We start from the raw sequence: 27,091 nt of genomic DNA, 5'->3' as shown, positions 1-27,091 counted from the left end.
TTAAAAAGGTAAAAACATGTGAATGAACGAATAAATGAATAAATGCACGCCTGGTTTCTCTATCAATCAATGTCCTGTGTATCCGGTTCGTGTGAATCGGTTATCCTGATCCAAGTGTACCTACTCAATTTGGTGCTCACGAAAGGCTAGGAGGCTGAGCACCAAGGTGGGCCACCAGGAAATGCCATCAGGTGGGGTCCTTATGGTGGCACTTATACTTAGGCCTCCTTTAAAGTATAGCACAGGGTACTTTGCTAATGTCAGACTGCTTTCCTTTCTCTGCTGCATGAAAAGGTTATCAAGGTCACATGGAAAATTAGTGGGAAAGATCGCCCATAAAGTGATATTCACACACCTGGTTTCATGCCCTAAACATAATCATAAAACAAAATGAAACAAAACAAACAGCAAAAACCACACTCTTCGCTGAGCACTTCGATTCCCTTTCTTTTACTTAACCTTGCACCAAAACCATACATAATTTTTTTTTATAATTCCACTGTTTTTCCTTATTCTCTGGCTGAAGTGCTTTGAGCACTAAATTAGCAAAAGGACAAGCATTCAGGTGAAGAAAGCTGAGATTATATTGTATTATCTTAGGTTTCCTACTGTTTGCTTTGGACCTGGATCAAACACCAAAACCTCAAAAACAGTTCATCTACCCAATCAATCAGTTCACCCTCTAGGTTCCACTGATGTAAGCTGCTTGAGGGCAGGGCCTTATTCAGATTAATAACAACAATAACAATAATAATAGCTAAGTTTTATTTAGTAGATATATTGTGCCAACTTCCTGACATATGTTAGCGATCAGAGTTTTTAGAACATAGAAAACACCCGATCAGGGGTAATCATTATCACTAATAACTAGATATGCCAGGCCCTGCACTAAGCCCTTTCTATGAATTAACTCATTCAGTCCTCATGACTAACCGTTTCCTTTTACGGAGGTCGGGTAACTTGCAGGAGATCACGTGGCCGTGGGAATCCGGCACGTCTGACTCTGAAGCCCATGCTTGTGACCACTTCAGACCCTGTTTCTCAGGGCGTGGTGGTTCCTGATGGCTTCCAATGAGGATCTGGCGCTCAGCGGGACTTCCTCCACCAGCACCTCTGGGTGTGGGCCCAGGAATCCGGTAACCTCTAACACGAGACCCGCAGCTGACTCTCTGTATGCTGACAATTTGAAACCAGTGGCCACACTCCGACTCCTCTCTGTGCCCAGCCTCCCGCAGGGCTTCCATACTTCTGTGTTGGGTGAGTAATGTTGGGGGGAGTAGCTGCCCAGAGGCAGGAAATGCAGCAAAGCAGCCGCGCCGGGCCTGGGGCCCAGGGAAGAGTTCAGATGTCTGCCTGCCTCCGGTGGTGTGCCCTTTACGCAGAGCACAGCCAGAACTCCAGGCTTAAGAGGAAAACACGGGGCCTATTTCCAGAAACCTGAGAAAGAGATGGTAAGAAAAGAAATACATCGGGATGGCGTGGAGTTGTAAGAAGGGTGCCCCGGGGCCTGGGGGTCTGCCCAGGGCTGGGTGTGAGAGCCAGCGGGGGCTGTGAGGGGGCCCCGAGCAGATCAAGCTTCCCTGTCCAGCTGGGTTTTCGCTGGCGGTTTAGGGGGAAGTTGGGCCTCCCACCCACGGCTGAGCTACTGTTTCAGTTCCCTTTTCTGGGCACAATCAAGTACTTGAGGCCTTGGCGAGGTTAACCACAGGAAAACCACAAGAAAATGGCTCTGCGGCAGCCAGCCTGAAACTGGGGTGTGAAGAGCTCAGCATTTGACCTCAGGGCCCGGGGGAGGGGACGGAGGTGGTGAGAACTGCTCTCTCCAGCTTTCAACCACACACTCGGCTCCCCAAAGTCCCCAACAACCATAGGGCCGCATCGCTGAGCGCGCTCTGCTAGGTAGGGGCAAGCGTGGTGTTGGACAAGTGACATTTCCTTTCGAAATGCCTTTTGTTCGAATTGCAAAGACACAGCATTCTACCCTGGCTGTCGGCAATCCCAGCGCATGACCCACTGAAGCCCCACAATTAAGCCTTTATCTCCTCTGCAGTTCCGCTCTCACTTTCATCTATTTCAATTCCAATTAATTCCATATCATTTAGTGAACACTTGTGCTAGTCACCAGAGGGGGGATTAAAGAAGGGAAAGCCAGAGAAACTCCTGTCGCCATGGAACAGATGGTGAGTAGGGGTTTCAGACCTTAGCAGGCGTCAGAATCACGTGGAGAAACAGTTAACAGATTGCTGGGTCCCACCTCTAGAGTTTTTCTGGTTCAGTAGGTCAGGGGTGGAGCCTAAAATTTGTATTTTTAATAAGTTCCCAGGAGATGCTGATGCTGTGGGTCCGGGGACCACAGTTTGAGAACCACTGGTCTAAACAAGATATTTCTAACCTCGAGTGAGGCTGTGCTATCACAATCTCTAGAGAAGCTTTTTCATATTACACAGCTGGGGCCTGCCCCTTGGGAATCCCGCCGGCACCCAGCTGCCACCCAGCTTCTGGTGGTGAGAAGTCGTCCGGGTAATCCTTTAGCTACTTCATCGGTACCCATCTGACAAATCTGAGAGCAGTCTGAACTCACGTAAAAGATGTTAGAACTTCTGGAACTGGCTTATCTGTTATCACCCAAGAAGCACTTTTAAAAATCCAAATGTTGGGTTGCCCTATTGAGATATGAATCTGTGCTTTGTTCTTTGCAGTGGGAGACTGGAAAAAGCAGGCATTCTCCTTCCCAAGGCTCCAGAGTGAATAGGGAGCAGAGTCAGAATATAAAGAAAGGTCTCGAGACTAAATCTTCAGATCTTCCTGAGCTGGAGGGCACTGGGCCAAGTCCCCGAGTCCATGCTTGCCAGGATCAAAGTCCTCTTTCGACTACTTCCTAATTTGTAAGTGGGGCGTATATGGCAGTAACATACTAGAACAGGAGTCACAAAATCTTCCTCTAAGGGGCCAGATAATAAATATTTCAGGCTTTGTCATACAGTCCCTATTGAAACTACTCAAGTGTATCACTGTCGCGTGAAAGCAGCCGTTGACAGTACCTAAATGAATGAGGGTGGCAGTATTCTGATAAAACTTCATTTACAAAAATGGGTGGTGTGCCAGATTTGGCCGTCAGGCTATAGCTGACCAACTGCTGCTCTAGGGATGGATATTGGAAAGAAAGACCAGGAGCCTCAAATTAACTCGGAGCTGCAGGCAGCTGTTCATTCTAGCAGACTGTGTTCTGGCTCCCTCTGCAACCCTCCGTTTGGCGTGATCTGTACTGTCTGAGAAAAATCGCAAGGTGATGTAGAAAGCAGCTGGAGTAGGGGTTACCTGAACACCAGGGCTCCATCCCGAAGGCCCAAGGAAATGAAGTCACTGTTGGGTCTCATGGGGCTGTCTCCCCTCCACATCAACAGGCCATCTTTGGCAGTTGTCTTAAACCTCATGAATGCATTTGATCTGGATCCTGACACCCTGGAGGAAATACACAAATAGTTACATCAAATCAACCAACATTCATTTCTGAGGAATCCCAGTTTTGTCTGCCAATTATAAAGATAATCTGACATTTCTGACTCTTACTACCAGGAGATTAGAAAAGGCATCACCACCACAAGTCATGCCCTGGGTCTAAAGGTCTGACCTCCTCATTCTGCAGTTTGGAGTCTGTCTCTCTCCCCAGGTGTGGTCAAATGCCACAAGAGAGCATTTGATGAGTCACAGATCAGCCAGACTGTGGCCAATGCCACGGTCCCAGCCTGCACCCCCAATACACACCTCAGTCTTCCCTCTTTCCTGTACTACCACTCACAGGTCCTTGGGAAAGTGTCCCCTATTCCTCAAAAGGAAGTGGTTTCCTTAATTACCAAGAGGTTCAAGTTGGCAGCTGCTCTGGGCTATGATCGTGGCTGTGGATGGTTATCTCTGGAGATGACATCCTTGAGGGCAGAGGAGGAATGACTGGACAAGGGGCAGAGTGTCAGTCAAGGAAGGTGCCTTGATGGGATAATGGTCTCGAGGGGTGTTGGGGCAAAAGCAGGGTGGAGAGGAACAGGAAGATGAGAGGAAGGAAGGGTGGTCAGGAAGGTCAGGTCCCGGCCCTACAGCTTTGGCTGGGAATAGGATCACGTGATTATGTGTCCCTATCAGTTCTGGGATGTTCTTAACAATTCTTGGGAATAGACTAGTTCACAGATCCAGTTTCCCTAGAAAGTGACCAGTGTTTCATCTGCAATAAGGAGAAAAGCAACCATGAGGTCCTTAAATAAAAGGTGAGATAAGAGTAAACATAATTTAATATTGCTCCTAAGATGGCACTACTGGAAAAAGCTCTTTGTCCATTTTCCTGTTATGTGTACCATCCCTGTGTCTCACGAACATGCCCTGAAGCTGCAGACTACATTCCGTAGTGAACAGTGGAGGGGACTTTTGTCTAAGGCTTCCCAGAGCCTGAGCTAGACAGGAAGAGATCAAGTTTGCCCTCCCCAGGCAGGGTCTCAGAGTGGTGAGCAAGGAGCAGGGTCCATGATACTGACTTCTTCACCAGGCCAGGTGCAGAGCAATCCAGCCCCGGGCTGTTCCCTAGAGAGCTGCTTTCCCAATCTTTTGCCCAAGTTTCCTTCTTTCCCTCACTTGCCTTGGATACACTGATTGGTACAAGCCAATCACGATGGTTCCATTTCTCTTGCAGTGACTGGTTTAGGGGTGGGCATGTGACCCACTGTTGTCCAATGAGACAGAGGAAATTTATCAGGAGGATTCTAGAAAAGACTCCTTTCCTTTTTAAAAGAGTCACATGAAAAAAAAAAAGTTTTTTTTACTTGCATGGGATATTGCCATGATTTATAGCCACTTAATGAGCATTTATGAACAACTGTCTTGTAACCACAAAGGGTATAACCATTGGAAAATATGCTGAAGATAGCAAGGCAGGAAAATGGGTCTTTGATAATACAGTTGATTGTCTGAATTAATCAACTCAGGATCCAGTCTAAGTCTGGACAGCTTGTTATGTGAAATAATAAATACCCTTCATGTTTAAGACATTTTGAGCTGAGTTTCCCGTTACTTGCAGCCAAAGGCATCTAACTGAAACAGACCCCGAACTTGACTTTTACCTGCAGCTTCACACACATGCACACGTACATGCACCTACATATATGCACACAGGTGCCGTCGGGCTTTCTGCTTTGGGGCACTGCACCTCCTACTTTCACCAAATCCCTCTGCTCCCAACCACCCAGGGCCTCTCACTAAGCACCAGGGGGCTAGAAACTTGGGCCCTGTTCACACCCTCCCAGTTTCTGGGGACTGAACACCCTTCCATCTCTGGGGAAAAAGGGCTGAAGAAAGAAGAGGGTTTCTTGGCTGGGAATCCATCTTGCCTAAGGCCCATGCAAGACAACCTTGATCTACACAACATGGGATTAGAGAAACAAAGCCCTGCCTGTCTAGTGTGTGTCCAGAGTCACCAGGGCCACCCAATGCCCCAGGAAAATGTCTCTCAACCTCTTTTGTTCCTCGAAAAGCCACCAAATCCCACCCTAAGAACTGGATGCCTTTGGCTTAAAGCATTGCCTTAGTCTGTGAATATGCGATCAACCTGAAGAGGATGGAAAAATTCTAGAATGATTGTGCTGGCGGTAGGGTGAGGGATGGCACACTCTAAACTACAAAGAGCTAGGGGTAAGGAAAAGAAAGAGAAAAGGGTAAACTGAAAGCGCCAAAGCCAAGCTTCACTCGATGGAAGACTTTGCCTAGAGCCAGTCTTTCCCATGTTGTGTAAAATAGGCTATTCCAGACCAGGAGCTTGGACCCCGGAGCAGGGCTGGAGCTTCTGCCACCAGCGATTAAAAGCCACAGCTGTGACTCAGGCATCTCCTTGGATCAGGCTCTTGTATCCACATGAAGAGAGCTGAGGAGCCCCCCACCGAACTGGAAAGAGCCTGAAGAGGACAGTGGACCTCGTTGATGAAGACGCAAAGTAGGACACGGACTTGGGGCTGTTGTCTGGTGGAGGGTGCCCCAGAACCCTTCCTCGGCTGGCCTCTTCAGACCATGGCCACAGAGCAGCACGACGCTGACCGCCCTGCTGGGGAATCGGACTCATATAACCCTGGCTTCGGGAGCATCAAGTTCTCACTGCTTCTCAAAGCCTGAATATTAGAAATCCCGGGGCTGGGCACGTCCCTCTCTCTGGGAACGTCCCTTGGACCAGAAAGGCTTTGGGTTGTTTGTCATGGGCTTGTTTCAAAGGCTGCATTTTTGAGTTTGTTTTTTGTGTTGTTTTGTTCTAGTTTCTATGTTTATTTTGTATGTTTTTCCCCCCGGGACTATGGCTAAATTCTCGTGCCTTTTTGGAGAACTATCTTCTGGCACGGAAGACAAGGAAAAGCTCTGGGAAAGATATTGAGAAATTGACCTACCAGGAGATAAGGGAGGTGCCTGTGGAAGCTTCTTACCTCTTGAGGATATCTGGATGGTCATATGTCAGGTAACTGCGGCCGATAAACTGAGGGATCTCAATGGCTTCTGTGATGGCTGAGACAGAACAGAAAATGGAGGTTACACGCTACATGACTCTCTTGACCCCAGCACTCCACCACGTGGCAGGAAAATACAAAGAAAGCCAGCTCCTGGAGGTAGGACATTTATCAACTTGGCGGCCCCTTCCTCTTGGCTGCACAGGCACTTGGCCTGGTTTGGGACTGCCTGGCCTGATGGCCTGTAATTGGCATCTCTCTGCTGTCCCCTCTCTGGGGCTGGCCGTCACTCCTATCGGTCTCAGCACTGCCGAGAAGGCTCGCAATATGCCAAAACTTGAACTGTGCCCAATTATTCTTGGAAGCCAAAGGGCAGGTCTTGGGCCATGCGAGGAGCAGCTGGGGATAACCCTCCTTCTCCAAGGGAGGCAGAGAAAACAATCCCTTCAACAAAACCCACCAGGATTTCTCTAGCTGAAGCCAATCTGGTCCAGAGCCCTTTCAGCCATGACCTTAGACACTGGTGAAGCAGAGGGGATGAGGCTTTGACAATTGTTTGCAAATCACCTCCCCGTGTCGTATTTCACAAGATTTTCACCACAATCACAGGAAGGAGCAGGGAGTGCGGGGGTGGGGGGGGGGGGGAAGGGGAGGGTTTGATTGTTCCCATTTTTATAGAATAGGAAAATGAGGCATAAAATCATCAAGGATTTGCCCAAGATCATACAGCTAAGAAAGCAATAGACCATGAGCCAGACCAACTCTCCCCAGTTCTGGCCCTCAGCCCACTTTTTACTTTTCAATATTTTAGAAGTGTGTTTCCTTCCTCCCAACTTCTCATCTTTGTTTTCTTGAGGAATCTCCTCCTTCCATACAGTCAGTAAAAGAATAGGCTAAGGAGTTGTGTTTGGTGTCACAAATTAGGGATAATTTAGGGGATTTCTTCTAAAGAGATTATAGCAATATCTCTTTTCTCTTTAGAAAGACACAAATGGCAGTTTAAATAAATTAAGGTAGAGTGAATCTCATGTTTAAAGAAATGTACAAAACGAGAGAGAATAAGCCAGCTTATAAAACGAGTTCTAGTTTCACAAAAACTTGTTGTTGGTACAAAGAAGACACTGAACTAAGGACTCTATACCCAGGGGAGAAAACGTATAATTATTGACACTACAAACAGCAGGAGAGTTCTAAACATTAAAAGAAAGAAGGAAGGAGGGAAGGAAGGAAGGAAGGAAGGAAAGCAAAACACAAAACCCAATGACACTGGGCCCCCAAATGTAAGTTCCTATGTTAGCAGGTCACCCACAGCAGGCTCCCATCCTCTTCATAAAAAAAATAAAGGAAGGAAGGAAAGGAGGAAGGGAGAAAGAAAGAAAACAAGAAATGCAGAACAGAAGTAAAAAAATGTTAAAGACAGTTTCTGAGGTAACTATCCAAGAAATTGCTTCACTGTCCTCTGAGGCAGCACAGCCCAAGACAAGGGCCTGCTGACCGGAGGGCCTTTTAGAGACTGAAATGAACAGCTCTTGCATCTTAAATTCTGGGCTGTACCACAGGCCTGTCTTCCTCTGCTTAAAGTGAGTAGGAGGAAGAAGGAAGAAAAGGAAGTCGAGAGAAGGAAAAAGATGCAAAATGGCACGAGTAGAAAGATGGTGGGAAGAGGGAAGAAGAAGGGGAAAGTAGATGCCAGAAGAGGAGAAAAGAAAACGTGGAGGAGAAGGTGTAAAAATGGACGGCAGCCCCGGGCAGGGGAAGGAGAGGGGGATGGGAAAGGTGAGGCTGGGAGAGAGGACCCAGAGGAGCAGAAATAGAAAGGAGAGGGCCAGAGGGGGGGATGAGAGGGAAGAGTGTGGAAATGCAGGAGGGCAGGAGAGCTCTTAGCTGGGCCGGCAGGCCCCGGACTGCAGGCTGCTAGTGCTGACACAGGAGGAGAGCTAAACATCGCCCCGGCGCCCCTGCTGGGTTTGGCTGAGCCTCAGGCAGGGCCTGTCCCTGCTGTTATTGGCCATGGATGTGGGTCTGTGGCCAATAGTCATCATTCCTCTGGACTCCTTGAAATGGTCAGGACGCGCTCTGCACCTGGACACTCAAAGGGGTGTGTATGAGCCCCGTCCAGGTGCCTGCTAAGCCCCCCAGCTCAGGAGCTCAGGGCTTCCCGAGGTCCAGCTGGGAGACAAGTGTGTTCCCAGGGCCGGCGATTTTGGAGGAAGGATGCCCACCACCCTGGGGGGGGGGGGTGTCCCCCTCATTACCTCTGCAGGTGGTTGGCCTGCCCTGTGCCCGCAGCCTGCCCTGGCATGAGCCCAGGGCACTGTCACAGCTTCTCAGAGGACTCACTGTACTTACTATTGAGGCAGTAGTTCCCACACTCTGCCAGGTGCCAGCATGAAACAGAACAGGGAAGGTCAGAATCTCACAGTCATTGTAAAATCCCAATTACTTTGGTTGCAGATTTCTGGGAACCAGCCTTGCTGCCCTCGTGAAGCCCTGCAGGAATTCACATTCCTCTTACGGAATGTGAATCTGATTCCCAACGGGAACCACTGGAAATCTTTTCTCCTCATGGTTAGCACCAAGTCACCCAACACGCCTCGCCAGTCCCAGCTCACGAGTGGAGGCGCAGGTGGTGGTGGGCCAAGAAGATGTGTGTAATAAATTATCCAACACCTCTGAGGCTCCCCTGAGCTTGCGCTGACGATCCCCATTTAATCTAAACCTGGAGAAATAACTCCTTGCTGAAGTTACTTACCTTGTCAATGACCATTTATTTTCTTGGCTCCAGGCTACGCGTGAAAAAGGAATGATAAGCCAGCCAGCTGCCTCTTTTCTCTCCCTAGTGGAAAATATCACCCTAATTCCCGCCCCACCCCCTTTGCAATATTCCAGAGCCCTGGTGATGTGGTGATTAACAAAGAGCAGGGGAACGCTCTAGAAATGACACCACTGAATACAAAAATGGTGGAAATATACTCAGTGTCGTCACTGAGTGGATAAACATTAATTCCGTCCTACAACATTACAGCTAGAAGTGACCATCTAGCCCTTTCTGGCCCTTTGTGGTTTGTTTAAATATTGTAAGCACAGCTATATTTGATCCTAACCCTTTATATCTGATTTCTTCTACATTGTCTTTTTTTCCGTGGCAAAGGCACAAGTCGAAAGGTGTTTTGGGTGCTTCCTCACATTTAGACCTAAAAGCTCGTGCCATCTGGTGACACAAATAATACCCCAATGAATAGCAGCCTGCAAGCTAGGCAAAACATTTTCCACTGCAGGGACTTGAAATTCCCAAGGGACCATGACGAGTTAAAGGGAGCTTGCTGGCTCCTTCATACAGTCCCAGGACCAGTGAAGGAAGGACCTGGGGTGTTGTAACCTAGCTTTTCCAGCAGCCAGAACTCCTCTCAACAACCCCCTGAGACATGGCCATCCAGCCCCAGGGAACACTTTCCACGATGGGTAGCTCTCTCGCCCATAGGGCAGCACCCTCCCCTGCCGGACAGCTCTACTTGGAGCAGATGTCTTGGTTCCATGAAACTGACTCTGCAGCCATAAAGTAAAGAACAGCAGAAAAATGTTTTTCAACACTACCAGTCTTCAGCTATCTAAACAGGAACATCTAGGTTGAACACCCCCCCCCCCAAATTTTCCATTGTTTATGATACACCATCAAAAGAAAACAAATTCCCTGTAGTATGCACAATTTCTATGTTTTATTCACTTGTGTTTTTTCATACTGAGTTTTCTTAAATTATAGTCCATACTTAATGATGCTATGTGTTTTATGCACTGGGACCCCTCTCCCCGGCCAAAAAAAAATCACCCAAATCAGACCCAGCAATACGATGTGAATTTACTAAACACAACATAAAATGTCCAGAATGTGGGAGATCAGCATGGGTCAGGCAGGTTCCCATCTTTGAGGACTGCGCACCCCTGACAAATGTGTGACCTAAGCCATTAGCTTTTGGTGTCGGTAGTGAGTGTGGCGTGGCTTCAGCTGCTACAGAGAAACAACCCCATCTAGTGGCCTGCAGGGTCCTGAATGGTCTGAGTCCAAACTCTAATGCAGGGAAGGGAAAGAAGGACCGGGCTCAGAGTTCTTTCCCAAGTGGCCTGTCTGCTATGGGCTGGGGGAACCCCAGGAGGAAACAGCTGCATCCTGCACCCCTGTCTTGGACACGCAGAACATAGCAAATGCTCTGAGAAGTCCCACAGAAGAGACAGTGGTTTGTTTACCCAGGATTACCCAGATTTATTTGACCCCAGAAGCCCCCTCCCATTTTGTGCCTATGAATGTATGTTGTCTGTCTCTCTGTGTGAGCATAAAACAGCCATCAGTATTCCTTGGAACTTAATTTTTTACATGTGCTTCGTGGAACTCTTCTTTAACTTGTTAGTAACTTAAATACAAGAGCCCTGAGGGACTGGGACACAGGTGGGTAAATTTGGATGCGAGCAGAAAGAAGACAGAAATCTCTAAGGATGGGGAGTATTTTTTGAGGAGGGCGGCTTTTTGACACCCCTCTGGTGAGATGAGAAAAGGGCCTCGGTACTGGGGTACAGCATGGGGTGCTGAGGTTTGAGGTGGAAGAAGGCACCTAAGAGTGACAGCCCCCAAATGGATGGTGAGGGGACCACCAAGCCCTATGGTTTTTGCTGGTACCTGAAGTCGTGGCTGGGAGTTAGAAGACCCTCTGGCTCCTCCTGCCCCAGTTGGAGACAGAGAGGCTCACTTTCCTGCAGTTCAGTGGGAGCCCGGTGCCCACCTCCATCTGGGCTCAGGCTCTGCTCCTGCCTCTGATTTTGCCAGAGACAAAGGGCAGGACGGGGGTCCCAAAACCCCCTCAATGTCCTGATGGTCTGGGAGCCTGGACCGCTCCAGGATTTGTCTGAGTTTCTGGCCCCAGCCCGTCTGCACCACCAAGAGGTGAGAACAAGTTTCCAATCTCCCGACTAGGGTCCCAGTGGAATTCTCCTCTGAGGAGGGTAGAAAGAACCAGACTCACTGAGGATCCCAGAAGCTAATTTCCTGACGGAGAAGGTGCGCCTTGGTATGGACTGAGCGAGGCCTGGCGCTGGGGATTTCTACAACATGCTGCCCACTGTAAAAGGACTGGTTTAACTTCTGTGGGGAGTGCTAGGAAAGGTTCATGCTTTTGAAGCATGATCTGTTAATCAGGGAGGGAAACAACCCTTAAATACATGAGGCTAAGAATCACCTTGCTGGATCAGACAGGATTCTCTTTGACAACCAAGGATGGCTTCTAACCATTCTTTGTCTTTCTCACGAAGAATATACCCCAACTTTTAGACTGTTCTCCTGCATCTCTGTGGAACCAGCTCTCCTCCCTTTATTTCTGATCCTTACTCAGGACTAGATGCTCACCTCAAAAGTCTGTCTGGTAAGTGTGCACCTCTGAGAGCCTGCTGGGGCCTGGAAAAATTGTCCTTAACAGTCCTAACCTGCACCCAGAGTCCCATTAATCCTCTCAAGCCATATAACAGGAGAAGAAATTATGTGATACAGGCCATGCCTCTTATATATGAATCTTCTTAGGATTGGCAACAGCTGCCATTTTGCCAGAAACACCATCTTTATTTCAAAGCACAAGGAAATACTGATATAACACAAGGACAGCTGATGTTCTGTCTGTGTTTTAATCTTGGCTCTAGCCTAGGATGTTGCAGAAAAAGAGCCCTAAAAGCCCCCCAGATCCCCCCTGCCACTGTCCATTCCCTTGGATCTTGCCAGGAGGCCCAGGCCCTCATCAGCGATCTGACTCTTCATTCTGGGGAGATTTATTTCTCATTGAACCTGAACCTATAGTTACAAAACTATACACGTGAGCACTTTTTATCTGTACGACTAATGTTCTGTAACGGGAAAGGAGGGTTAACAAGATCACAAATTATCCTTTCCTTCCTCCTTTAATTCCCAAAGCTAAATGTTCACTTAAGCTTGGACTCTATATATTGACCATTAGTGTTAGCATTTAAGGCAGGAGCAAGCTTGAATTTGCCTGCAGTAAAATTGAAGACCTAGGAGATTCAAATGCTGATGTGTGAAATCCAGATCCAGTTTTCTGAATGAACGGGCCACTCGAGCTAAACCTCTTCAAGTACATGCTATTAGCTAAACAGTGATTTGCTCGTTAGAATTATAATCAGGCTCATTCACAAATGTTCTTCTTCTTTGGTGGTTCGTCACCAAGGTGAGCTATGTTAATAAATATATTTCATATGATTTGCCATGCAGGTTTCAAAATTCATTTCAGTATACTGCTACTTAGTCTTCCAGCTGGAAAACTGGCACCTTTCATATTTTCCAAGACTGCTGCAAAACAAGCTCTCCTAGCACCCCATGTACCGAAATATCTACCTGTTTTCCTCTAAACCCCACTTCTAATAAAAATCAGGAACCTGGAAACAAATAGGAAAGAGAAAGAGCACGTTCCTTCACTTAGGATGGCTGTCTTCTTTCCTTCAGGCCTGTCTACCTTTTTTAATTAGTTCCCAGACAGGTGAAGTCACCTGGCATTTTAACAAGAAGGCCCACGTGGCCCGACATGACACAGTTGCACAATGCAGGCCTCCTCCGGACCCACCGTGGCCTCCGCCTCCTTGAGCTGGTGTGGAAAGCTCAGTCCAGCAGGGCCTGTGGTCCGGGACCTGCTCTGCTTTCACACAAGGGCAGGTTGAAAGCTGAGCAGCTCACAGCACTTGCTGATGCATTTTATTTTTCTCACCAAGAATAATAATGCTTAATATTGGTTGAGTACTTACCAGGCATTCTTCTAAGGAACATGCGCTGCCTCATTCTTCTTCTAAGGAATATGCCTTGCCTCACTTAATCTACGCTACAATTCTCTGTGCTAGACAATATTGCTCTATTACTCCCACTTTACAAATGAGGAAACTGAGGTACAGAGGAAACATATACAGCATGGAAAATAGCAGTCTACAGAAGGTTATTCATATTTTTGTTCGGAGCAACTAACGTACAACTCATATTTTGCCCTACTCGGCAAGATTTCTCAGATTTCTCTTTACGGCATTCACAGGTAGGAGTCAAAAATATTTAGTCAAGATATTTATCCGTCTATGAAGCCCAGGTATCCACCTGTCAGGATAGGCTCTGGGAGTGGCTCAGATGTACGAGTCCTGGAAAACTCCCTTACCCATATTATGAGTTAAACTTTTTTTTTTTAATTTGGTTGCCCGACCAGGGATCGAACCCGGGCCCCAGCAGTGACAGCGCCGAGTCCTAACCACTGGACCACCAGGGAACTCCCTACGAGTTAACCTTTTGATAGCTAGACCATGAGGGGATTCTCAGGGAAGGAGCCATGACAGGTTGGGGGAAGGGGGGAAACTATTTATTTACTGTTTACAGAACTGTTTCAGCATTTTAATTCTTATTAAATAATTATAGTAGTGTATATATAATTCATCATCTAATATGCTATTGACATCATTGATAAAAATAATTGGTATGGCTGTCCCGGGGTTATCAACTGGTCCCACAAACGGTCTGTCCATTCCCTCTGCTTCCAGAAGCAGCACCTGAGTCCCCTCTCCCCTCCCCTCCCCGTGGTGTACCTTTCTGGCAGTGCAGCCCCTCGAAGCCCAAGGGACAGTCACACTCATAGCCCTCCTTCCTGGGTCGGCAGCTGCCCCCGTGGGCGCAGGGGGCTCCCACACAGGGGTGGGCTGCATTCTCCACGTTCACGCCCCACGTGAAGTCATGCTTCACGTGGATGGTCCGGTCATTCAGGATGATCTTAGGAAGAAAATGTAAAGAAATTCAGGAATTCAGAAAACGTCTTTTCGGTCTTCTACAGCTTTCCTCAGCTAATGTGAACTATGCCTAGTGAGGAAGCTTTAAACAAAAGAGAAAAAGTCCGGTTGCTGCTTTTATAGTCTCGTAAGTGACACAGGAACTGAAGTGATTACATCTGGTGTTTGGGAGACTCTGCATCATTTATAAGACTATACACGCAGCTTCCTCTGTTTCTGGAAGACCTGGCTACTCAGTGAGGTCGTAAAGAAGTCCCAATAACCACAAAATTAGGGTTCTAATTCTGCATATTAGAATCACCCGAGGTGGAGTGGGGGGGAGGGTTAAGAAATATACTCATGCCCAAGCCCCACCCAGATCAAGTGAACCAGAATCTCTGTGGGTGAAATGGAGTCATCAGTAACTTTAAAAAGCTTCCCAGGTGATTCCAAGGTGCAGCCAAGGTTGAGAGATGCCGCTAGTAAAGCGGAGTAAGGAAGAATACAACACAAAATGCTACGCAGGCAGGAATCCAAGGGTGGGTGATTGTGTCTGGAGGTGGTGGAATTGTACTGCTGTGTCCTCCTGGCCAGAGTTCTCTGCAGCTTCTCCTAGCTCCACCAACTCGGCCTCCCCAGTTGCCCCCCTCCCTCCTGCTTCCTTCCTCCCCTGACACTCTGGAATCCCCTTCCTCTCCACATCCTCTTCCCTGGAGTGAAACCCAGGTCACATTCTTAGCACTGCTGGGCATATTCACTGGACGAGAGAGCGCTCTGCTCTCACCCCTTTTCCCTGCCATGGGGCTCTAGTGAAACTGATGATGAATTACAGGGCGAGGTTACTGGTCTCCCCAACCACAAATAAACGGAGTGTGCACTGGCCCTGAGCTGTTGGTATTTCAATGTCTCACAGGCTTTGCTGAACTCAGAGACAGAGAGAGAACACGTCCCAGGGGAAGGTCCACCATGCAGGGGGTCCTAAGAGATTAGCAGTGGCACTTCCAGCCACTAATCCATATTTCCACAGGTTTGCCTAGTTGTTAGGGAGTGTCAGGAGAGCTGGGAGAAAACTTTTCCCTAGCCCTGAATCTCAGAAGCTGCCAGACAAGAGCCAGAACCTTTCCGCAGTCTCCTCCTTTTCTTGCTGAGAATGCAGGACTTGAACAAGCCAAGAATGGCGCGGCCCACTGCAGGATAAGGCAGAGCCGATGACTGGGTCACTGGGAGGGGAGGAGGGCCTTTCCAGGGAGTAAGGAGGAAAGGCTTGTGTGTGCTGTGTGAAGAAGGGGCAAAACCTGACACGGTAGGAAGGAAGGTGAAGTCTCTTAGCAACTCAGCCCGCTTCCTAATTTCAAACCCGTGATTACACACGGCCTATGGGGGCCGTGTCCCCGCCCCATTCCTGGAGGGACAACGGTCTGAACTGAGGTGTCACTGATATCACAGTTCAGCAACAAAGGGAAGCACACCAGAGAGAGGAAATATTGACTGGGATACAGAGTACAGAGCCCCAGGGGCCCTTCCCAGAGTCCAGATGTGCAAATCGTGAGAGGACCCTCTCTCACTGTCCCTCCATCATCTTAGTCTCTCCTTACTTTGCTGCAGGTCTGAAAGGGATCAGTGGCCCCCATTCCCCCAGTGGTTGCTAAAGGGAAACAGGATGCAGCTAACATCCAGGAACTGGATGTGCTTTTCTTCAAATTCTTTCCCCCCAGTGTTTAGTGGTCCTGGAAATCTGGGTTGGTGGGTCAACCTGCACATCTGTTGCAGACAGAACATAATCTCATGACTGGAGAGATCATGGGCAGCCCCAAGAGAAGGAATAAGAGACAGATATGAATGGGGTCACCATCCTGTCTCTTTTACTAGCTGAGTGGATTTTTTCCAGACCTTCTATGGAAGGGCTCTAATCTGTGCTCAAGAATATGGTTACATGCTTGATGAACAACTGTTAAATCACGGTGGTGGGAATGGGAGTGGAGGCGGCGGAAACAATTGGGTCTTGCCTTGAGCAAAAAGCAAAGTGACCCCAAAGAGAAGCAGGAGTCCCTATGAGACTCCATCCTCTTCCTTCCCTATTGTAGAAGCGTCTAGAGCGACCTGGCGCCAGGTGCCTCCCTCAACAATCCCAGGATATTTTAGTGGATGTGTTGTACAAATTTATCTTCACTGAGTTGCATTCATGGGATGTCTGCTGGATCTAGCTAGAAGCAGACGTTATAGGAAAGTGGGGTTGGAAAGGTGTGCTCTGAGCACTAAAAAATATAATCTTAAAAACGTTAAAAGTTTCTCCAGCTTTCTTTCTTGGGTGCAGCAGGTTGCACTGATCACAGTCTTCAGTTCCATTGTCTGCAGTCAAGGTCACACAATACACATGAGGAAGGGAAGCCTGTACCTTCTGGATGCTCCCACTGAATGGCTTGAGGATGCCTGAGTTCTTCTTCACGTCATCATAATTGGGGACCCCACCAATGAAAATGTCCGAGTTGCACTTAATCTGGGTGAAGCCTCCCTGCCAACAGATGAAAAACAAAACACGATGCAACTTCAGAAAAAAATGGTTAAGATTACCAAAGGTACCTTTGGTTCCCTGTCAGGGAGCAAAAGGCAGAGACAGTCTCAAGACTCATCATGACAATCTGTCTACACATTGGCTTGACCTTTGCCTTGTTTTGCATTGCTTCTTACCACCTGTTTGAAAGTAAATTCCTTGACATTTCTGAGACTCAGTTTCATCATCTATAAAATGCGATCGAATACGGTAGACTGTTCCGTCATCAATACCCCTCTCCCTGCAGGAAGATTACCTCCAACCTGTCAATCTCAAGTGGGGCTATGTAACTTGCTTTGGTCGATAAAGCATGAGCAGAAGAGAAGTGAGTCACTTCTGGGCAGAGGCTTTCGGAGCCAGGAGTGGTTCACCATGCCCTCTTCCCCCACGCCCTGTTCCTCCAGCCTGGGTCTCAGATTAAAGCTGCAGCTGACCATTGATGGACATGTAGCGTGAGTGAGAAATAACTCCTTATTATAAGGTGCTGCTATTGTGGGCTTATGCGTGCCTGACTGCAGTACAGTCTAACCTGTCCTGGCGGCTGAGATTCCACTGATTTAGCGCTTTGCCCAGCGTTGGATGCAGGATCTGCGTTCCAGTATGGCTGCTATTGTTATATTCACTAATGGTAGAGATAGAACCTCTTTAGGCCAAGAGAAAGGGAAGGTATGGCAGGTGGGAGGCGTTCCTTGTTATCAAATACAAGGGCAGAGAAACTCTTTTCCAGGCTCTCAGAGAATTCCCCATTGTCAATCCCCAAAGGCTTCCCCTGCTTCTGGTCATTTCAACAGCCTAAACCCAATGGCTGGGCTAGATAACAAGCTGTGTGTGAGACGTGAGGTCTAAACTCCTTTAAACATTGAGTCTTAATTAAGCAAAATGTTAAAATGTCCTAAGATAACATACAAATTTGAGACCTCTGGGGATGAACACACTTTGGGTAACGTAAGTTATTGTTTCCTTTGATTTATGATCAAAAGAAATACAAACAGTAGCAGCATTTAATTATTTAACAGATATTATTGGGTACCTACTATGTCCCAGGTACTAAGTGCTGCACAAACAACAGTAAATAAGAAAGCCCAGGTCCCTGCCCTCCAGAGGCTTATGCTGGGGTGAACACAGACAAGTGACCGGGCAGGTAAGATTAACCCTTTGAGGACTGTCCAGGTGACTGTGGGTGCACCTGGTGGGGAGGGGGCATCGCATACTCTACCCCAGACGTAGGAAGTGGGGAGGTGCACTAGGAAGAGTTAAAACTGAGAAAGAAACTGGACAGAGTCAGGGCTTAGAGGACATGTAGGTATAGGGCAGAGGCAAGGAGGGACCAGATCGTGCATGGATAGAAATGTGCACTTCACCCCAAAAGCAATGAGTTTTCAGCAGGAGAGAGAACAGTCAGACTGTGTTTTAGGAATATAACTGGCCAGAGGGAGGAGAATGGATTTGGGGTCTGGTTGGGATGGAGAAGAGGAGACAGAGAGGAGGGAGCTCCATCTAGGGGAGCGCTCACAGTGGCGGGGTCCAGCCAGGTAGAAGCAGAGAGGTCTTGGATTAAACAGATTGAACTGCCTTCCGTCAATAACCTTCAGGCAGCTTCGAGGGTTCTTATTTAACTAGCGGGGAGGTGGAGGGGGGTGGTCATCAAAGAAGGGCTTTCGCGAATTCTTGTGGCCCGATGAAATAGAAAGCCAGACAGGAGCTGTCAACACACACCCCCATGAACCCATCTCCATCTTGTCTTTAAAATAAAATACTAGGAGGAAAGCAGGAAGGCTGCAGGGTCAAAGGGATTTCAGAGAAGCAGGCCGTTTTGAAAACACTTGCAGTTTCTTGGTTGGGTCCAGCGAAAGGGGCGGGGTCTCGTGGGGCGAGAGGCGTCCCTTTTGGCTGCCCATCAAACCTCCCCCGCCACCGGCCGGGGGATAAGAGGCGGGGCTGCAGCGGCCACGCCCACGCAGGACCACAGGAGATAAACAAACAGACCCACCAAGGTGGGCCTGTTCTGCAGTGGGATGCTCTGGGCCTGGATCTGCCGCTTCCGTTCGGCTGCGAGTGGTTGGAAAACCTGAGCAAACGCCCTGGTTGGGTTCTCCTGAAGCCCTGGGAAGCACTGCTTTTCCTCTGAGTCTGCACAGCTTGGCTCACCTTGCACTGTTGGTGTTTCTCAGTGCAGCCAGCGATCTGGCCTCGAGTGTAGCCCGGACACTTAGGGGCTGGGTTAGCCCCCAGCAGTATCCTCTAATCCCTGTCCCCACCCGTCTCGAAGCTCCAACACCTCTGCCCCTGTCAGCCACACCTTTGAACACGGTATGGACAGGACAGCGGGCGGGGCAGAGACCCCTGCGGGGTGATCTGATTAAGGTTTAACTCCTGGAGATCAAGCACTGGGCCTTCCCACTCCCGTCTCAAGGCAGCGTCACAAGAACCGCCCTCAGATGCACACAGAATAGCCACGCCTTCCCTCCCACATGCTTATACTGTTTCCAGGTGGGCAGCCCTCCGGTCAGCTCCATCCGTTCAAATAGCCAATAGGGAGGACACTGGTTTTACCATATTGTCTAATTCTCATTCCCTGGCGTGGCAGTAACAGAACCCGAGGTGTGGTTTCTACCTTTGTGTTACCTCTTCACTGTAGGATCCCAATGGTAAATGCTGCCTCCTGAAGAGTTGCTTATTTAGAATCAAAGGCCTTAAGCCCACTATTTACAAACATGCCCATCCTAAGTTTTTGTTACTGTTTTACAGATGTTGGTAACTAGGGCCTAAAGCGATACACTGCTTTTTTGAATTTATATTATTAAGTCAACACACAGTCAGATCTATGCTTGTGAGCTTCTAATCTTGTCTTGGACTAAAGTCAGCTGTTAGAGTTTTCTGGATTGTACAAGAAGTGACTCCCATTCTCCCTTTAAAATCCATTTCCTTTATTCGTCTCCCTTCCTTCTTCCCTGCTTTCCTTTCTTCCTTCCATCTTTCCTCCCTCCCTTCCCCTCACCCTTCCTTCCTTCCACAAATATATATGGGATATTTTCTAAGGTACTCGCCTCTTGAAGCAGAGCCCAGTTTCTGATTCTTCTAATTCCCAAGGAGGTCCTTGGTTCTGATAGGACCACCCACCATTGTTGTCCCCCAAGCTCCCTTCTTGACATGTGTGTCCTTCTTTCTTCTCTCCTCCTCAACCAAATACCTCTTACCACCAAGAGTCCCTTTTCCTTCCTTTTCTTTTTTCTATCAATTCATTTTCTTATCAGAACACCCACATTCATCAATGCCCCCTTTAAATCTGTGATGCACAAAATGAAGACTGTTGTAATGAACATCCTGGCAAATCTAAAGTCCCCTCTGTTTTAGGGGTCTGTAAATTTCGTGTGTGTACAGAATCGCAGTAGGTTATAGTTTAAAGCAAATCTCTCTTATCGCTCCTTAAAAATGTCATTTTCCTTTGAACATGACCTTGGAAATAAAATCATGGATGAAAATTATAAACTTGAGTGGAAATTCTGAGCTCTTGAGGTTATTATGATAGTACACTATTAACAATAAGTAAAGCTACAAAGTGCTGATCATATGCCAGGTTCTGTGGTGTTTTATAAATACAGTTATTGTAATTCTTACAACTCTATAAAACATCATTATTGTATCACCATTACCCCATTTTTTAGATGCAAAAACACCAACTTGGGAGATCGAGTGGCTGGTCCGAGTTCACACTACTGGTGAGGAATGGAGCTAGATTTTGAACCCCGTGAGTCTGGTTTCAGAGTCTGTGTTCTTGTCAGCTGTGCGACCACCCCATCTCTGGCCCTGCCTTGGAGTTGTGTTCTGAACTACCTTATACACCAACATGAACAAAGGCAGAGGTTGGGAGGCATGGAGGTAGGCAGGCAATTTTCTAAGCGCTACATTTGTATTAGCTCACTCCATCCTTCCAACCACCCTATGAGGCCCCTCTTATTATCATCCCCATTCACAGTTGAGGAATTGCAAAGTTAAGTAACTTGCCCAGTGGGAAGCTTGGTTGTTAGCCCAGGTAAACTGGCACTGTGTTTAATCATTATGCCGCCACTTTCATCTCCAAGACAGGAAGGAAATAGTAACCCCATTCACATAAGCCATCAGGAGGTGACGTCCTTCTTACCTCTGCCATTCCCTCCACTACCTTCTGCGTATCCACCTGTAAGATACCATTCTTCGCTGTGCGAGACACGTGCAGCTCGTGCCAGTGACCCAGGGTGAGGGGCTCTTCACTCCTGTTGAAGGAAGGAAACTGAGCATGGGTTAGCGTCAATGGCGTTAGAAATAATGGCCACCGATCTGGCTCACATGAGGCGTGCCAACCTTAGGCACCTCACTCTCTTCAGCAAAAAGAAAAACCTTCATTCCTTCTTGGTAAACACCGCAGTGCTAGCTCCATTTATTGGACCCCTTCATGGGAGGAGTAAGTATCTCACTTAACATTTTACTTATTCCGTACAACAAGTCTGAAATGGGGGTAGGATTAGTCTGATTTTCAAGATGAGGGGGTGACATGAGGCTAAAGTGTGATCAGAGTTGCATACAAGCTTTGAAGAAGAGAAAATTATATAGGCTATGATGCAAAACAGATTCCTTGATGTACTGATGTCTGTAGCATCCTCTGAAATGCATAAAAAATAAGATGGATGGATGGATGGGGAATATAAGGATAAATAGATACATGATAAAGCAAATACAGCAGAATGTTAATTGTAGACTATAGGTGGTGGGTATAAGGATTTTACTGTACAATTCTTTCAACTTTTCTATATGTTTGAAATGTTTCATAATAGAATACTGGGGGGACAGTTTCCATGTTGTCTGATATTGTGAAAAGGATTAAAAGTACTTTAAAAATTCAGTTATTAATTCAAGATGGAAACACTTGAAGTTTAAATAATATTGATAAGAGTTTTACAGCGAGGTGTGTAAAAGGGTATAAGTATTGCATTTGTGTTTCTAAAGATGTCTATATAGTTCCTGGCCTTCACTGAACCTCCCAATTATTTTTTGGTCCTGGATCATCTTTAGAAACCCACCAGGAATACCAATGGGCACAATTATTGAAAGGTCTCCACCCCCTCACTTGATTTTTTGCTCTGGCAAATGCTTTTGCCATTTGTCCTTAGCAATTAGAATTTAATCACCTTGGCTCAATCAATATGCAATAAAGATCTTGTTCAGCAGCCCATCTCCATAATAACTAATGGCGCCTGAGCCTGTTGTCGTGTAGAGGTCATTCCCCGTCGACACGCTGCTTCCCTCAGCAGAGTGATACTGATCGTGGCCATCATGAGCTCACTGCAGTTGTCTCGATTTTTGAATCAAGTTCATCATAAATCAGACCACCTTATCCTTTTCCTAAAGTTAAAATGATTTGGCCAATTCCGCAGCTTCCTGTAGTTGAGTCTTTCGCTGAATTGTCTTAATGAAGCAGGAAGTCTTGGAACTGGTTTTCAGAATAAACATCTTCCAAAGGGCCGTCTGAAACACTAACCGTGATCGGTGTTGTCAGTTACACTGGAGAGGGGATGGCCCAGGGGAGCAGACGGTGGTCTGTTCCTTGGAATCTCTGAGTTCTTGCCTCCTTTTCATCACACCTAATACTAAAGAATTCTTTTTCCAGGCGCCTTTCCTGACAGGCAGGGAAGCAATAACTTATGTGAAAAAAAATGAAAAACACCTCTTGTCAAAAATAGAAACAGAATTATGAAAGAGGGAAATGCTGGACTTCTAAGGTTCCACTGTGACCCCATAGCTGGAGCTGCCACTGTCGAGGTGCAGGGGGCGGGGGGCAATCTGTGCAGGACGAGGGCTGATGAGCCCCGACCCTCCCCAGCCCTTTCTGTTCATTCCTTATCCAGGAAGAGGCCATTTGAAAGTACAAGGTGATATTCAAGGTGTCTTCCTTTCTCGACCTGACAAATAGTTCTAAGTGAATTGCTTAGACTGTTCTGCATAATCATATGTAAATTGAATCAATTAAATACCCACCAAAGTTGTCTTGAGACATAGGATGTTCTTGCATAACCAGAGGTACAGAAGTGTTTGTCCATTCCCCACGTGGGAGGGCTCACTGATGTGTAGGAATTCAGCCCTTAAGGACAGAAATGAACTGTCCTTTTAAAGAACTGTTGAAACCTAATGCAGTAAGCACTTCCCATCAGCCATGAAAAATGATCAGCAATTAAGGGCAACGCGTGGCTATAAGATCTCAGCGACAAACTCTTTCTAGAAATGACAGTCTAGCAATATGAATTGTGATTCAATACAGCCCGCGATTTCCTTTAAAACAACAACAAAGACTAACCGATTTCCTGCTGCAGGGCACTGTTGAACAAAACACCATAGTGTGTTTCAAAAGCGAAGAAATCGCCAAATGTAGGAACAAGAGGCATGCGTGCATTAGATTAGCAGGCCTCCGGCTTGAAGGTAAAAAAAAAACTACGATGGGAGGAACACAGTGAGAAGAGGGAGACATAAACAAGTAAGAAAAATATCTGCACCTCCCAACTGCAGGCTCCGAGGGGTTCACAAAGATACTGCCACACTGTATGGGAACAATCGATCTGCTAAGTCAATGAATAGTACAAACTAGATAACAGAAGGAAAGTTTTGATAACCCAGAACCAAATCTGCAGACACCAGCAAGCGCTGTAGAAGCACTTAGTTACTCCATGCTATTGAAACCAGTCATCACACAGCCTTCACGAGCACGTTGGTCAGGGAAGGGTCTTTGAAGTTGCTGGTGATTTGCTATCAGCTTCTCTATATGGAGAACAATAAGAGCCATGCCAAATAACTCATTGCCACCAAAGAAATAAAGCAAGAGGAAAGTTAAAATTTAAAGTGAGGCCACCCCAATCTATTGATGCATAGCAATGAATGATTATGTGACAATTATGTATTTATTCAATATGAGCATGTGTAATGTAACGCCACAATGTGTTCACTCAATGCTGGTGAAGAAGTAGGTGTCCTTTTGAAATCCTCTTAATCTAATGGAAACAATTTGTTAAGCTTCTATCAATAGGATGTTTGTGGGAAATAGGGCAGATGAATAACAATTTGATGTTTTTAAGTGATTGTGGCTCTGATACTACTTCCAATGGACAAAATAAATAAATAAATAAATAAAGTGAGGTCACCAAGGAAATTTCTGTTCATTACATTTCTATTGGTACTTTTTAAACTAATTGTCATATATTTGCCCACCAAGTGATGCTCTGAGCAAGGTACTGATTGACAATTTATCACGTTTCTGCTGATTGTGTTGCATGATCTTAGGTGGAGAGGACTGGCTAGTTATTCAAGAAGAGGAAACCTTGCCAGCAGGAGAGCATGATCTCTGGGAAGCATGTCATCTGTATGAATCAGGACAGGTTTCAGAAAAGATAACTGTGTAGGGAAGACAGGAAGAGAGCAAGCTGGTAGATGACAAATTTGTCTTTCTTCAAAGTGACTGTTGTCTGGCTTTTGAGGGGAGGGGGGCCTGACGGTCTCAGCCCTTACCTGAGAACACCAGTCCCAGAGCCGCAGTCAAAGCGGAACTCCACGTGGCCCCCTGCCATGTTGATAGACAGGAAGTCTTTGCTGTCCGTGTCATAGCTGTACAGGAGGACGCCGTCATCTGAGTCAGGCCAAAACGTGATCTCAAACTCCATGAAGGAAAGGTAATGCCTGGGCTCCAGCGGCCAGGGTGTGGCAGCGTAGGACCTCAGAGACTCTCTGAACTGAGGAACGGTCAAGGTGAAGGCTGAAAGAACAAGCACGTGGTTAGAAATCCCTCCGTGCCAGAACTAGCATCTTCTTTTCCTCCTGGGTACGGAACTAAACTCTATTTCTCAGCTGCTGTGAAGATAGGTGGCTGGTGTAGCTGAGTTCTGGCCACTGGAATGTGGGTGGGAGGAGTACACAGAATTCCAGGTCTGGCCCCTAAAGCTTCCCTCCCTCCTCCACTTGCTCTGGCTTCCTCGCCTGCTGGCGGGATGCAGGACTCAGTGGAGGACGCTAAGGCCCCAGCAGAGCCACTAGAAGGCAGGCATCTACGTCCCTGAATGACTATGTGGAGCAGAGCACGCGGCTCCCACGGACCTCCAGTGACGTGAGCAGGGATCAACCTTTAGTACGTTAGGCTACAGAAATATGAAGGTGGTGTGTAACAGCTTGGGCTTACTCTGACTCACAACGCCCTCTTCTAGGTGACAAGAAATTTGAGATTACACAGTGTTAAAAAAAAACTTTTCCCTGGGATGGTGTCTTAGGGCCAAATCTGAATCACTGGCAGAAAAGTTAAAACATGTTCAACCCTGCTTGGTTTTTCCAAACTCTTTCAAAATTTCCATTATTATATGTGTGTATTTGTGTGTGCATGTGTGTTTATATGTATGTATACATATATGGGTATATATATAAATATAATCAATATATACAGTATTGAGAGGTAGAATAATTCAGCAGAACAGTACCAAGAAAAAGAAACATCACATTGTTAATGTTTCTGTGTGTGTACCTTCCCAACATTTTCTCTGGAACCATCAGATATTCTAAGGAGCCTGAGCTGTGAATGCTTCAAATTCTGACACAAACCACACAAATATAGGCTTTTCAAAGCTATTTGAGGGCCAAGATGAGCCCACCAAAGCCCGGCCCAGGAACATCTTAAAGAGAACTTGTCTTTGGCTGGTTTGCCACTCTGACACTTGAAGACACGCCAACCTGGTTAAAGAGAAGATTCTCCCATCCCTCCCAACAAAGCAACATTAATCCCATAAAAATATATGGGACCTTGCTAAAAGTACATTGATGAAAAATTACATCAACATGAATTAACAATGCGGACAGAAATCGCCATCAACTTGCTTCTTTCTCACCATCTTCACAGTGTCGACCTCTAAATCCCAGGGGACAGAGGCAGATGTAGGAGTCAGCTTTGCTTGCTGTGCAGGTGCCACCATTGATGCAGGAGGCTTCATCACAGATTCCACTGCTGCATTCCCCTAAATACAGAATGGGAATGACAAAGCCCGATTCATCGCATGAGCCAGTCCAAGACTGAGCACGCCGACAGCTCACGATTCTGAACAAATACAGTTCACGCCCCACTCCTATTGATTTGCTCCTCTGCACAGCTGCAAACCAGCTTTCAGGAGAAGTGGAACTTCCCTTCATTTTAATTTGATTTTGGTTTACTCTTTATGAAGAGCCACAGGGACCCTTTAAAACATGGTGGACACAGTAAATCAAATAATAAATTACTGGGCGATTTTATGACCACTGACAGGGATGACAGAGTTGTTTCTGCCTGTAACTCATCTCACTGTTGTTCTCACAAGAGTGTGTTACCATCCCTCCAATGTCAGCAGAGTGTTTATGTTAAAAGCATTCTCATTTGTTTGGCCCCAATTACCTTAAGTGCTGCCCGCCTTCTGGATTGAACGTTGGGTCAAGCAAGATAAGCACAGAAGGAGGTAAGGAGCCTTGCTGAAGCTTATCAACTGGCCTGGACTGTCAACTCCTCTGTCTGGAGCAGGGAGGGGGGGGGGTGCTCCATGATACCTTAGCAGGGGGCTCCAGAATCTCTACTTCTAAACTCAAGGTTACAGTCTTATGAGGGACAGCAAGGTGACCGGAAGTAAGAAAAGTGCTGAAAGGTTCAACATCAGATGGGTTAGTTCTCTCCACCAAACACACACCGGAGAGACCCGTAAAGGGTACACTTGGTCATTTCCAAGTGTAGGTCACCAGATGAAGTGAAAGCAAACTGACTTTTCCTGGGCTGCTTTTCTTCCTTTCCTTTGCTTTCCCTTTCTTCTTGTGTATAAGAAATAAATGAGGCAGGTGGGCCACAACCTGGCCCAGAACTACAAAGGTGAGTCCAAAGCCCTTTTGCTTGGGATGGAGGCAAAGGGGGTGCATCTCTGGTTGAGCCGCGAGGGGTCCAGCTCTGCGTCGCACAGTCTCCAAGGTGACGCCCGTGGGAGCTGGTAGCCGCCCCCCTCCCCCTCCCCTTCCCCCTCCCCCTCCCCCCCCCCCCCGTGAGATGAGGAACCCCCGAGGCCTGATTGTGTCATCTCAGCAGGTGAGTCTCTCATCCTTTCATCATCAGTCATCTGTTTGTGTTGAACAGATCCAGTCTTTTCTTTTCCTAAAGCCTCCTCGGGAGGAGGGGGAAGGGCTTGGCATACTGCATACCCAGGAGAGGAGACCCCCTTCAGGAGCTGATAACAGGATTTAATTACAGCCCTTCCAGATGGCTTGCCCCTACAGC

At 47.1% G+C, this 27,091-nt stretch overlaps 1 protein-coding gene and 1 long non-coding RNA gene across 8 annotated transcripts in view; one reads left to right on the top strand and one right to left on the bottom strand.

Annotated features, from left to right (window-relative positions):
- Nucleotides 1–27,091, bottom strand: part of EGFLAM (EGF like, fibronectin type III and laminin G domains) — a 167,434-nt gene that overhangs the window by 7,047 nt on the left and 133,296 nt on the right. Inside the window, exons 14-20 of one of the 4 annotated variants that reach the window (XM_059916264.1) lie at nt 25,695–25,820; nt 24,334–24,577; nt 20,945–21,056; nt 16,648–16,764; nt 14,076–14,256; nt 6,450–6,528; nt 3,319–3,462 (exon numbers count right to left, since the gene is read on the bottom strand). In XM_059916264.1, coding sequence (XP_059772247.1) covers nt 3,319–3,462; nt 6,450–6,528; nt 14,076–14,256; nt 16,648–16,764; nt 20,945–21,056; nt 24,334–24,577; nt 25,695–25,820 — 1,003 coding nt within the window. Of the gene's footprint in view, nt 1–3,318; nt 3,463–6,449; nt 6,529–6,930; nt 6,950–8,725; nt 8,778–8,819; nt 8,964–14,075; nt 14,257–16,647; nt 16,765–20,944; nt 21,057–24,333; nt 24,578–25,694; nt 25,821–27,091 lie in introns of those variants that run through there. The other 3 variants (XM_059916266.1, XM_059916265.1, XM_059916267.1) reach the window with 3 other exon arrangements.
- Nucleotides 1,265–16,975, top strand: LOC132362188 (uncharacterized). Of its 4 annotated transcripts, none has more exons than XR_009502292.1 (3): nt 1,265–1,451; nt 11,769–11,878; nt 16,567–16,975. It is a non-coding gene; the product is annotated as an uncharacterized LOC132362188 (long non-coding RNA). The 4 variants fall into 4 exon arrangements; XR_009502295.1 differs by having other exon boundaries at nt 8,925–11,878; XR_009502294.1 differs by lacking the exon at nt 1,265–1,451 and having other exon boundaries at nt 8,681–11,878; nt 16,570–16,975.

Source organism: Balaenoptera ricei, chromosome 3, assembly GCF_028023285.1.
Source record: "Balaenoptera ricei isolate mBalRic1 chromosome 3, mBalRic1.hap2, whole genome shotgun sequence".
NCBI lineage: Eukaryota > Metazoa > Chordata > Mammalia > Artiodactyla > Balaenopteridae > Balaenoptera > Balaenoptera ricei.
The sequence above is the reverse complement of the archived record's forward strand: the minus strand, read 5'-3'. Positions and strand labels throughout refer to the sequence as shown.